Genomic DNA, 14,222 nt, shown 5'->3' with positions numbered 1-14,222 from the left:
TTGATGAAAGCCCTATTTTGAGCGGCATGGCCTCTCTACTTTTGAGAGAAGGACTGGCTTTGTCCTTTAGTGGTAAAGGATTGTGAAGGAGTCAGGGTAAGGGAGTGGGAACCATTGAAAGCCAGGACAATACAGAAAGAGGGTACAAGAACTGATAATGTGGAGGAGTCTATCAGAGCTGATGACGAAGAAAAAGAGAAAATTGGAAAGGAACATCTGCAGGTGTCATTGGTTGTGCAGGAAGCCAAGTCACCAGGGAGGGACTGGCAGGTTCTGGTATAGCAGACCTGATAGTTGGGGAGCATGTTTTTATGTGCTGAGTTTCAAGAACAGGAGGATTTTTTAGAAGAGAGGATCCAAGGAGACTGCTGGGGTTATGGACTACAACTGTCTGACCACATATAGGATTGCCAGCTGTCTAATCATACAAACCCAAACACCCTTGCCCACTCCCTGCCCTGCCCCTTCCCCGAGGATCTGCCCTTCTCCAAGGCCCCGCCCCACTTACTCCATTCGCCCCCTTCCTCCGTCGCTCTCTCTCCCCCACCCTCACTCACTTTCACCAGGCTGGGGCAGAGGATTGGGGTGCGGGAGGGATGTGAGCTCTGGGAGGGAGTTTGGGTGCAGGAGGGGGCTCAGGGCTGGGGAAGGGGAGTTGGGGTGGAGGAGGGGGGGAGGGGTGCAGGCTCCAGCTGGGCGGTGCTTACCTCGAGCGGCTCCCAGTTGGTGGTGCAGTGGGGCTAAGGCAGGGTCCCTGCCTGCCCTGGCTCCACACCGCTCCTGGAAGCAGTTGGCATGTCCCTGTGGCCCCTGCCCCCCCTCTCCTGAGGGGCCGCAGGGACGTGGCGGTCACTTCCAGGAGCGGCGTGGGCCAGGGCAGGCAGGGACCCTGCCTTAGTCCAATTGCGCCACCAGACTCTTAGCACCTAAAATATCCTAGTTTGGCTTCAGTAGCCTCTGGGAGGAAGAGCCCAATTCCGGAAGACTCCCAGAGAAACTGGGAGGGTTGGCAACCCTAACCACATAGCATTTTCACAGATCCAACAGGCAGCATTATAATACGGTCTGTATTAGGCACTGTTCTGGATGAGGGAGAGCAGACAGATGAGCCTGTGGGTGTGTTATAAATGCATTCATTAGGGGAAAGGGATCCAGGTGTTACTGGGCTTGAGCAACTTCAGAAAGAACTGTCAGTTGGGATCAATATCTGGGGACTCAGAATAGTTGAGAATAATAAACCAGCCAACAAGGAAAAAGTGGCTAAAGGAAAGTGTGTGTGAGAGATGGGTAAATCAGACTAATTAGTAACAGTGATTAGGTGGTCAAGTAGACAGGGATCACGAGTACCAGTATCATAGAATCATAGAATATCAGGGTTGGAAAGGACCTCAGGAGGTCATCTAGTCCAATCCCCTGCTCAAAGCAGGACCAATTCCCAACTAAATCATCCCAGCCAGGGCTTTGTCAAGCCTGATCTTAAAAACCTCTAAGGAAGGAGATTCTACCACCTCCCTAGGTAACCCATTCCAGGGCTTCACCACCCTCCTAGTGAAAAAGTTTTTCCTAATATCCAACCTAAACCTCCCCCACTGCAACTTGAGACCATTACTCCTTGTTCTGTCATCTGGTACCACTGAGAACAGTCTAGAGCCATCCTCTTTGGAACCCCCTTTCAGGTTGTTGAAAGCAGCTATCAAATCCCCCCTCATTCTTCTCTTCTGCAGACTAAACAGTCCCAGTTCCCTCAGCCTCTCCTCATAACACATGTGCTCCAGCCCCCTAATAATTTTTGTTGCCCTCCGCTGGACTCTTTCCAATTTTTCCACATCCTTCTTGTAGTGTGGGGCCCAAAACTGGACACGGTACTCCAGGTGAGGCCTCACCAATGTCGAATAGAGGGGAATGATCACGTCCCTCGATCTGCTGGCAATGTCCCTTCTTATACAGCCCAAAATGCCATTAGCCTTCTTGGCAACAAGGGCACACTGTTGACTCATATCCAGCTTCTTGTCCACTGTAACCGCTAGGTCCTTTTCTGCAGAACTGCTGCCTAGCCACTCGGTCCCTAGTCTGTAACAGTGAATGGGATTCTTCCGTCCTAAGTGCAGGACTCTGCACTTGTCCTTGTTGAACCTCATCAGGTTTCTTTTGGCCCAATCCTTTAATTTGTCTAGGTCCCTCTGTATCCTATCCCTACCCTCAGCGTATCTACCACTCCTCCCAGTTTAGTGTCATCTGCAAACTTGCTGAGAGTGCAGTCCACGCCATCCTCCAGATCATTAATGAAGATATTGAACAAAACCGGCCCAGGACCGACCCTTGGGGCACTCCGCTTGAAACCGGCTGCCAACTAGACATGGAGCCGTTGATCACTACCCATTGAGCCTGACAATCTAGCCAGTTTTCGATGCACCTTATAGTCCATTCATCCAGCCCATACTTCTTTAACTTGCTGGCAAGAATACTGTGGGAGACCGTATCAAAAGCTTTGCTAAAGTCAAGGAATAACACATCCACTGCTTTCCCCTCATCCACAGACTCAGTTATCTCCTTGGGCCTGCCTTTGTACAGATGGTATTGCAACTTGGAGTGTGCACTCCATTCTAAGTGTGCAAGGGAGGCAGATGATCTATCATGTTTTTGGAGTGGCAGGATTTGGATTTCATGGGGATCCATGAAACAAAAGCAATGTTTTAGGTGTCACATTTTGTGAGCTCAGAGAGACTGGAGGAGGAGCCCATCTTTTTGGTCCCCAGCATCTGATACATATGATGGAGTAGGGGTACTGTTTTATACTTACGGAGTATCAGAATAAAGCATAGAAGAACTGCAGCTGGAAAGATGTTTATTAGTTGATTTCTGTTATTTGGGCTGAGGTGTCATTGTGGCACCATCTATAACCCAGAGCATCAGAAGCTGAGGAAAGATTTATTTTTAGACATTGCTCCTTTTTTTTTTTTTTACTGACATTGTGACACTCGTTTTTTATGGGAAATTTTAATTGTTTAGCTGCAGTGACTGACAGAGTGAATCAGTCGACAGGGTTACGAGTTGATGAAACTTACTTAGAACCAGTGTATGTTGCTGCTGCATTAAGAGATGTTTTTGGGGTATCCTCATTCAATGAAGGAGGAGGAAGTTACATTTTTGTAGAAGGGAATCAGGTAGTTGATTGGACAGGGTATATGCGAAAGCGACTTCAATGACTGGATAATGTGCAGTGCAGCCAGTAGAGTTTTCTGACCACTGCTTGGTCAAGTTGAACTTGGGGAGTCCAGAACAGTGATTTTTCGGTCAGGGCTATTGGAAACTAAATGCTTGTTTACTTAATAGGGCAGTGACAATTAGAAAGGTTGAAGCCATCTTTGTAGAAAGAGAAATAGTTTAGGAGTTTTACAAATCCCAGATGGAATGCTGGGAATTGACACCAGAGGAATCTGGTGACCTGCCTACATTCCTTTTCAGGACAGCTGCATACACCTGATTAGGCATTAGTTAGCATTGCAGAGCTATTTGAGAGATCTTCATAGTTGACTGCAAGGTGGGGAATGCCTAGAAATAAGGTTCTTTGAGGAAGTTAAGCAGGAAATGGTTCAGTACTGAAGGAGAAAGCTGGAATCAGCTATATTTGCAAAGAAATTGAGACCAGAAGATGCAGTAGTCTCCTCTGATATGTTTGCAGGACGTAAAGAAAAGAGACTATTGTGGGTTATGGTGGGGTTACAGGATCCTAACACTGGGCAGGTCTGCATGGGCTCTAATGAAATGTGGAGGATAGTTTACAAATATTAGATGAGCTCTTTTAGGGACAAATTTCAGAGGGGTGGCCGTTTTTGTCTGTATCAGCAAAAAACAAAACAAACAAACAAAAACGAGGCATACTTGTGGCACCTTAGAGACTAACAAATCTATTTGGGCATAAGCTTTCATGGGCTAAAACCCACTTCATCGGATGCATGGAGTGGAAAATACAGTAGCAGGTATATATACACAGTACATGAAAAGATGGGAGTTACCTTACCAAGTGGGGGGTCAGTGCTAATGAACAGTTCAATTAAAGTGGAAATGGGCTATTCTCAACAGTAGAATATCAAGGGAGGAAAAATCATTTTTGTAGTGGTAATGAGGGTGGCCCATTTCAAACAGTTGACAAGAAGGTGTGAGTAACAATAGGGGGAAATTAGTTTTTGTAATGACCCATCCACTCCCAGTCTTTATTCAGGCCTAATTTGATGGTGTCCAGTTTGTAAATTATTCCAGTTCTGCAGTTTCTCATTGGAGTCTGTTTTTGAAGTTTTTGTTGTTGAAGAATTGCCACTTTTAAGTCTGTTATTGAGTGACCATGGAGGTTGAAGTGTTCTCCTACTGGTTTTTGAATGTTATAATTCCTGATGTCAGATTCGTGTCCATTTATTCTTTTGCATAGAGACTTTCCGGTTTGGCCAATGTACACGGCAGAGGGGCATTGCTGGCATATGATGGCATACATAATATTGGTAGATGTGCAGGTGAACGAGCCCCTGATGGTGTGGCTGATGCGGTTAGGTCCTATGATGGTGTTCCATGAATAGATATGCGGACAGAGTTGGCACCGGGGTTTGTTGCAGGGTTTGGTTCCTGGGTTAGTGTTTTTGTTGTGTGGTGTGTACTTGCTGCTGAGTATTTGCTTCAGGTTGGGGGGCTGTCTGTAAGCAAGGACTGGCCTGTCTCCCAAGGTCTGTGAGAGTGAGGGACCGTCCTCCAGGATAGGTTGTAGATCCTTGATGATGCGCTGGAGAGGTTTTAGTTGGGGGCTGAAGGTGACGGCTAGTGGCATTCTGTTACTTTCTTTGTTGGGCCTGTCTTGTAGTAGGTGACTTTTGGGTACACTTCTGGCTCTGTCAATCTGTTTCTTCACTTCAGCAGGTGGGTATTGTAGTTTTAAGAATGCTTGATAGAGATCCTATAGGTGTTTGTCTCTGTCTGAGGGATTGGAGCAAATGTGGTTGTATCTTAGAGCTTGGCTGTAGACAATGGATCATGTGATGTGGTCTGGATGAAAGCTGGAGACATGTATGTAAGTATAGTGGTCAGTAGGTTTCTGGTATAGGGTGGTTTTTATGTGACCATTGCTTATTAGCACTGTAGTGTCTAGGAAGTGGATTTCTTGTGTGGATTGGTCCAGGCTGAGGTTGATGGTGGGGTGGAAATTGTTGAAATCCTGGTGGAATTCCTCAAGGGTCTCCTTCCCATGGGTCCAGATGACAAAGATGTCATCAATGTAGCGCAAGTAGAGTAGGGGCATTAGGGCCAGAAGGGTACCCAGAAGTCACCTACTACAAGACAATGATTTTTTCTCCCTTGGTATTCTACTGTTGAGAATAGCCCATTTCCACTTTAATTGAATTGTCTCATTTGCACTGACCCCCCACTTGGTAAGGCAACTCCCATCTCTTCATGTACTGTGTATATATACCTGCTACTGTATTTTCCACTCCATGCATCCGATGAAGTGGGTTTTAGCCCACGAAAACTTATGCCCAAATAAATTTGTTGGTCTCTAAGGTGCCACAAGGACTCCTCGTTGTTTTTGTTTGTTTGTTTGTTTGTTTGTTTGTTTGTTTGTTTGTTTGTTTGTTTGTTTTTAAGGGACAAACCATTCCTCCTTTTCAGCAGCAGCAGTTTTTAGATAGTATTGCAGGTTTTCCAACATTGGCAGTTCAGGAACAGGACTCACTTGTGAGGCCAACAGAGGAAATAAAACTTCATGTAGCTGTCTTGTCACTTAAGAAAGGAACTTTTCTGGGGGTGGACTATTACACAGTGGAATTTTATCAAAGGTTTATGAATCCCCCCCTCTGCAGTGCTTTCAGTGACACCTTGAATACATGTACATTGGACCTTCCAATTTATGAAGGCCTCTTTTTTTCAAAAATAGGATTGGGAAGATATCAGGAATTGGAGACCTATTGCCATTTTGAAAACAGATTACGAAATTTTGGCTTCCATTCTAGCCAAAAGATTGGAGAAGAAAGCAGGGAAATAATTGTATCCCACTCAGTCTAATGCAGTTCAAGGTCACATGGTGGCAGGCAGTTTGTGAAGTTTGCAGGAACTATTTGAAATTGGGTGATGGGGGAAATGGGAGAGTTATGTTTTGTCTTTGGATTGGACCAAAACTTTTTACAAGAATGAATTTGCGTTATATATGGTTGGTCTGGTCTCGTAGTGGTATTCCCCTACTGTTTATTAACTGGCTGCAGCTCTTGTATGTTCATGTATTATGCATCCCTTTAGTAAAAGGGTGGAAGGGAGAGGCTATATTTTGAGGTAAGACAAAGTTGTCCCTTGAGTCCACTTTTGTATTATTTTTCTTTGGACACTTTACTGTGGGCAGTGTATGGTAATGGGATTTCAGGGCATAAATTCATGGATTAAGAGTGAGAGGAATTTCACTCTGTCAATGAAAATGTTCATCCACATGAATGATGTCACAGTGCTGGTTGGCAGTACAGAAGATGGGGACTTTTTCTTTTTTTGCACTTTACATAATTATTCAGCTGCAGCCAGAGCAGAAATTAACATGAAGAAGAGTTTTTCTGGGTGGGGATTTCGTGGTATGCTTTTGCTCTTCCGGAGAAGTCGCAGATTGTGATGAGCCCTCCCAGAGTTACAGATTTTTTGGGACTTGTCTTTGGCAGTGATTCACTTGCTGAGTAGAACAGGGAGAAGCAGGTTAAGGTAATGAGGTGCCAGGTTAAGGTGATGAGGTGGAAGAGATGGACGCTGATGTTGGCAGAAAGGATGATATTAACTATAAACATTCCTATTACTCCTTTGCATTTATGTAGCATATGGGTATCCTGCCCCTGGAAAACGGGGTCATTTTTTCAGATGCTCTGGGGCAATAATGTAACCTAATGGAGAGAAGCATAGTCTACCTGCCAGTTAAAGAATGAGGTTTGGGTTGGTATGCCCTGAAGCTTTCTTGATGGTATTCTTTTTATTTTTAATTTTCATAGGCTTTGCATGGCTGAGGGTATGGAATGGTCAGTCATTTCCCAATATTACTGGATATGTCACAGGGGAAGAAAAGGAGTAACTGGTGGGAAAAAGGGAATGCAGTCCCTACAAAGGGTATTTTTTTCCCTATAACAGTCAAGCAGCCTCCCTCTAACATACTTACTTTAAAATGTATTTCCCATTGGCAAATTCAGGAAACAGCATTCTAAACCAGAGTGTACTTATGGAATATTTCTCAGAATGCCATTTAGCAGTATTGAATTGCCCAGAAGATTGTCTCAGTAAGGTCATTATAGAACCTTCAAAATAACAGAGTTCCCGTCAAGTACAGGGACATACGGTGGCAGGTATTTCATAGTAAATTATATTTTAGAAGTAACCTATGAGGGAAGCACATAGCAGATGAAGGCGAACCTCAGGAAGCCTGCTCTGGGTCTGAGGAGGTAGTGGAGCAGATTTTATTATTCTGTTCCCTTCACATCTGCATTTGGGATTTTTTGGCTTCAAAACTGAGAGTTCCATTGTTGCATGGCCAGACTTATGGACAATTGACTTTTGGATCTTTTTCAGACACCAGAGGACTCAGCGTCTGTTCCAATAAGTAAAAGACAGACATTTGCTGCGTATTTTCTCCGAAACTCTGGTTGTTGTTCATACAATGGTTTTATACTACCTCTGCAGAGCCACTGTTCAGCTGTCTGGGGCAGGCACAGAATGACAAACCTGAAACACTTGTTCACACTATTTGTGCAGTTATTCAGTCACTGGCAATGTGAATAAAAAAGTCTGAGCTTGGTGGGAAATGGAGGGTGAGATGAGGCCCTATAATACTGGATTGATCTTGTAGTTTTAAGGACAAAAAGTCCGGGGTGGGGAGGGTATTTTTGTTTGTTTTTGTTTTTAAATCTGCAATTTGTTCTGACTTTGACTCTAATTTTGGGGGTTTGGTTATATTTCAATAAATGTGAAAAGAGAGATTGGGGGGAGTTTATTTTCTTTCAAAAAGTTTTGTTTGATTTCACATCTGGAGCTTCCCTCCCAACATCTCCCCTTCTTCATATTTTCCAGAGATTGTTTTTCATTCCTCCTGCCTTCATTGAAAGTGAGCAAATATATTAGTAAAATATGAAGTTTAGTGCAGTCTTCCATTGTTTGTTTGTGTAGTATAATCCATGCCTACACAGGTAAACAACAGCTCCACATCAGAAAAAATTAATTGCCTGTTAATCCAAACAGAGACTTTAATCTAAAAATGATTTCCTACCATAGGCAACGTTTTGAAAATTAATTAATTAATTATAACAGCTTATGGTTAATTCCCATTTTCTTCATGTAAAACTAAACAAAAATCCAGTCACATCCTACATGGGTTCTAAGTATTTTGTGGGGAATTCACTAGGAACTCAGTTCAGGGGACCTACTTAATACAGATATGAGACGAACTCGGTGGCATAAACCCTTTTGTGTAGAACTCAGTTAAACATCGCCATATATGGCACAAAGCCTTTTGTCTAAGGGCCAACAGTTTGACTAGAACCTGGATAACATAGATACTTCATATAAGTTATAACCACCTGATAGCTATTAGTGATTTTAGTCTATTTGCAAAAGTGTAGCTGTGTATGTTATACAAACCATCTCAATAATTGGCACCTTTCTGGTAGTCTCAGCAGAGAGGTCAAGGACTGAAAGGGCATGAAAACTAAACTGAATTTCTCATTGCCATAGATGAACCTTCTAGGTCAGGATTCAAGCCATTTGGGGACAACTATACTGTTGCTGGCTGGCTGTGCTTAGTTTGTTTAATCTAAAATGTGTCATGAACAATATAAAAGGAACAGCCACTCACAGGGGGAGGGACCTTTAAAAAAATCCTACATGGTTTAATCTAATTCAGTCTGTTTGGATATTATTGAATATTGAATTCTGGTGATTCTAGAAGCACAGAAAAGTTAATTAATTGTTACCTTCAGATTGTTTCCCATGTCCTTCTCCTTCTGCACTTTCCACACCAAATTAAAGTTTTTGATGGAGACATTATATTAGCATTGGTTCAATATGTGCTCGATTAAGTTTACAAATTAAAACAAACATTTCCATATTGACCTCTGCTTGTCTTGTGCAGACTTCACTAACATTTTAATTATATTCACAGAAGCACTTTCAAAGCCATTTGCTTACCTTCTTCAGGGAAATAATTCCTTCCCGTGTCTCTTTGTCAGTGGATATGGAAAACACTCCAGAGCCATCACCATTTATGATCGTGTATTTCATGTCTGCATTAGAGCCAGCATCTGCATCATTTGCCTTGATTTTGCCTACTGCTGATCCAACTTGGGCTGATTCAGGAACATACAGCTGATAATGTTCTGGGAAAAAATATTAGGAAAATATTTCTAATCAAGCTAAAAACAGATTTTCAGAATACTCAACACCCATCGTGACTGCTAATCAGAGAACACAATTACCTCAGAATACTGACCATGCTAAACTGCAAACCATATACATTTCTGACCATAAAGAGCACCAGCCAGAATTCTAAGTGACATTTAGTATTTGTACAAGCAGATTCTGATGGTCATTAAAAGATAAAATACCTGTTCAAGAGATAATTAAGTAATTGGAGCACAATACCTCTTGTTAGCAAACATTTGGAAAAATACACTGTGGTGTGAATCACTGGTTTATATTATCCACACAAAAATATCAACTTATCAACACACTGCACATACCTTGACTATGGAATATGAGTTCTTCAAAGAGCAGATCACTGTTTTGTAGGCAAGAATGACAGAACAGTCTCCTTACAGTGGGGTAAAAATCTATGTTAACAGAAAAGTCCCAGTTCTTATACTTTGAAACATGTCTTTCAATATAAGGTTTATAGGCCACAGCCAGTGTAGCATGTGTATTTTGCAACCTTAGTAAATGTATAACTCTCTATGTTCATTTCCCACCTAATCTGGTGAAGGAAATAAATGTAACTACTCCAGGGTAAAAGGAGAACAATGTAAAAAGCTTGGAATTGCTCTCTTCCTTCCCAACTCTTGCAGTTGCAAGAATGTTTACCACTCAAAACTTTATGGCACTGAAAAAAAATCTGTTTATATCTGAAGTGAGTATTCATGCACCCCATTGTCTAGACATAATGTAAAAAGAAATAAACGCCTATCAAAAAGAATGAGACCAGAGAAGCTGCAATTATAAGGGGAGGGATAGCTCAGTGGCTTGAGCACTGGCCTGCTAAACCCAGGGTTGTGAGTTCAATTCTTTAGGGGGCCATTTGGGGCAAAAATCTGTCTGGGGATTGGTCCTGCTTTGAGCAGGGGGTTGGACTAGATGACCTCCTGAGGTCCCTTCCAACCCTGATATTCTATGATACCAATGGCTGTTGATATGGAGCTGGGAGTTTTAAATATTACTGAGTTCATGGCTGCATTGAGAAATACATCCAGTACTGGTATACTAGCAGACGTATATTTAGGCGTGGCAGAATTCAATTTATTTTATTTGATTTTCTTATAATTTTGAATATTTGATTTTTATCAATTTTAATTTTCACAGTAGCACATAATTATGGGTTTGAAGCATTGTTTTTGATTTTTGTCTATTTAAACTTTCACAGTTGCAGGAAAATATGGTGGGATCAAACAATGGAGCGAGTTAGACAATAATTATTTAGTGACAGTAACTGTTGAGATTTAAACAGTTAAAGTTCTATATAAGTTAAACCACAAACTGTTAACATCACATGTCAAAATATGCAGAGTAAATATGCTTAAATCAAACTCTAATAAATTATCAAACAGCATTTTTCTTACTTTACCCATCTGTAAATTTCAATTAACATTGTTGGAAATATTCTTTCATCGGGGTTTGTGTGTGTGAGAGAATGTTCATCGACATTTACCAATAAAAATACTATCCTTCCAAACCTACCTATATTAGTCATCACTGAGCGACAATAAAACAAGAAATCATTGAGTTTCTGTTGAACAGTGTAAAGTGGCCTTAAGAGCCCCAGTCCCACCCAGGGGAGGATTCCTTCAGCACAGATACTGCGGAAGACATCCATAAGGCTGTTTCAGAGGACCCTCTCCTAATCTCTGTCATAGGGGGTATGCAGAGGATAGGGCTGAGGGGGGAGGGCTATGTTGGGGGAGAGGCAAGTTGGAGGCAAGTCTGCAGCCCACAGTGCAGTGGAGATTCAGGGCAGTACTGCAACCTGTAGACAGAACTCTTGGGGCTGTCTAAGGTCTTGGCTACAAGGCATGGCAATGCACACTAGAGGGTGTGACACATTGAGCATTAACTGGCCCATGTAGATCCTGTTCTGTGAACTAAAAGCTCCCTAGCATGTGTTAACATAGTGCTCATTAACATACACTAGGGGACTTTAAGTTTGCACCAGCAGGGTCCACACCAGGCAACAAGTGCACAACTCATTGGTGAGCTTTAGAATTTCCACACCTCTAAGGTGCATTGCTGTGTCACATAGACATGTCCTACATTTTGCCCAGTCCAGCCCACAAAGCATCCCAGTGTAAGGAGTGCACAAGGATGGCTTAAAGCATCTTCTCCCCACTCCCCTTGACTGTGAGTTATTTCACCAAGTATTTTAAAAAGTATCTTTGAAGAGGTGATTGGCAATAGAATGGGGGGGTTCATTTCTAGGGCACCAGTTCAAACCTTTCTTGGGATGACAATGGCAGTCATTACCAGCTGACGCCAGATGGGTGGTATGTGAAATGATTTTGTGGTCTTTGCCAAATTCCCAGAAGAAAAATGTCTACCTCACACACACACACACAATCACAATTTCTTAGCAGTCTGAGCAGAAGGGCTGAGTAACAAGGGCGAGTGCACTATCCTCTTATCTATTCAAAATCAGGTTTGTGGGCAAGTGAAAAAAGGCAGTGTGAGGAAGTTTACACTGCTTAATGCCAGGGTCATAGACTCACAAAACAAAGCTTTTTATGTGAATATATATATGTGTATATGTAAATTATGTATAAACATGTTCAGATGTATACACATGCAAACAGAAGTTGATTTCTCTGTTAACAAATATTAGGAAATATGTATGTTATAAATCTCTAGAGGATAATCATAAAAAAGGCAATGACGAAGGGTCATTCATTTTTGTGAACCAAAAGAGGGCTCTCCAGTAAAGGAAGTAGAGGATATCCATTATGACTAATCTGCAAAGCTAAAGATTCCATTTTAATGATGTTGGATACATGAATTCTAAGAAAAAGATTTAAATAAAGAAGAAGAGAGAGGGAGATAGGTCACCTTGAAATCGTAACTACAAGGGAAGAGTGTGATGAGCTGGTAGAATTTACAACAGCGTTTAAGGATTATGCAAATTATTTTACAGGACGAAGGAGAAATACAAAAAAAGAAAAAGAAAAAGAAAATGGAGTCTCAAAATGAAGAATGAGATTGTCTCCATATGACCCTATATGTCACGCTGAAAACATTATAGCAGCACCAGAGTAACCTGAGGTTGTTAAAAGATGGAGATAGTACCACCGAAAAGTAAAGAAAGGACTTTATTAAAAAAGATTATTTCAGGGAAAAGGAGAATTTAATCTGAATTTAGATTAGACCCACACTTCTGGCAGAAAGAACTCCTTCAATGAAGACATAAAATGATGATACTACAAAAGTTGAAGCTGCAGAGGAAATGCACAGTAAAATTAATACAGCATATAAATAAATAAATGGACTTGATATGAAACAGAAGATTTTACTGTGTGTTTGTAGAGCAGATAGCACCAAGGGGACTAATCCCAATTATCATTTCTAGGTACTAGTGTAGAACAAGCAAATAATAATAATACACAGATAGTAATGTGATAAGGATGGATGAGTGTGATGAACTCTGTGAACACTTAAAAAATGGATCACTGGGGACAACAGAAAATAAATGACCATGAATCAGGAGGTTCTCAAGGGAAACACAAGCTATGTAGCAGGATAAAATAATATAAATGGAATAAAGTGAAACAATCAACACTGCGGTAAAATTAATACTTAACCATAAAGTAGTGATTCAATTGCAATGCATATTATTTAGGATGTTACTATGATATCCACATAGAACCTCACCTTTACGAGTTTCAAAAGAGAAACACTGCCATGCATTCTTATATGTTATGCTTATGGGTTATGTTAACTCACATTAATTTTTTATCTCAAAAATAAAAATGATAAAGTCAGGATGAGGATTATTTTGAAATTTGCTTATTGTTAAAATTGACGTGGACCACAATCTTGACACTTGTGCTCTTGCTAATACACCCTGATAAAAAGAATAGACACTGGTCACAGAGTTTTAGCTATACATTTCAGAAAATTATTGCAATAATATAAAAGTGCTATATTTAAAAAGTCAAAACACTTGAAAGAGCTCTCTAAGTATGATTCAGTATTTGTGGAACTGAAGAGATATTCAGAAAATGGACTGAATAAAAGAACAAGTGTTAAAAGTAAACTTCAAAGAGATTGTAAGGGCCATCTCTGCCTGAACACCAGGTGAGATGTGCCTTTCAAGAATTTTACTACTCTGCATATGCTGGACCTGAAGATCTGACTGATACCTGCCCATAAAGTTATGAGCCAATGGAAAAGTGCTAAGCACAGATATTCACATCCAACCCAACCTCTAATAGGAGAGAACAGACATTTATTTAATTAGATATTGAAATTGTAGATTAAGGTTTATTGACAGCTGTTCCTGTTAAATACTATATAGTTTATTCCTGGGAAGCAGACATGCTGACTAAGGGCTCAATCCCAAACCCACTGAAGTCAATGGAAAGATTCCCATTTATTTCAGTGGGTTAGAGATTAGGGCCTACAGTAAAAGAATGGGATATAATATGAATGTAAGAGTCTTATTTTTCATTAATCTGCCTGTCTCAAACCATTCCTTAAATAAGTAGTTGAGTTAAAAAAATGCTGAGGGCCAGACACTAGCCTCTGCTAAGGCTCATTTACTGGTTAGCCATATGCATTGTGCTGAATTAAGTGCTACTACACTTCAGCTGCAGGTGGCCCTTTGAGAGCTGTTGCAGCTGGTGCAACTTTTAGAGCAGTTTTGAGGCTGCTTGAAGCTGCTGTGAAGGATCAAACCAGTGGCATGATGACTAGGGTTGCACGAAGGTCGATCTGGCCCTGAGATTTTAACTTCTCACTGAATATGCATTCACTCA

At 41.3% G+C, this 14,222-nt stretch overlaps 1 protein-coding gene across 2 annotated transcripts in view; it reads right to left on the bottom strand.

Annotated features, from left to right (window-relative positions):
* CDH18 (cadherin 18) overlaps window positions 1–14,222 on the bottom strand; it is a 258,530-nt gene that overhangs the window by 79,639 nt on the left and 164,669 nt on the right. Inside the window, exon 5 of one of the 2 annotated variants that reach the window (XM_065399560.1) lies at window positions 9,184–9,371. In XM_065399560.1, coding sequence (XP_065255632.1) covers window positions 9,184–9,371 — 188 coding nt within the window. The remainder of the gene's footprint in view (window positions 1–9,183; window positions 9,372–14,222) is intronic. The other variant, XM_065399561.1, reaches the window with a different exon arrangement.

This window comes from Emys orbicularis, chromosome 2, assembly GCF_028017835.1.
Source record: "Emys orbicularis isolate rEmyOrb1 chromosome 2, rEmyOrb1.hap1, whole genome shotgun sequence".
Lineage (NCBI taxonomy): Eukaryota > Metazoa > Chordata > Testudines > Emydidae > Emys > Emys orbicularis.
This window is presented reverse-complemented; position numbering and strand designations above follow the sequence as displayed.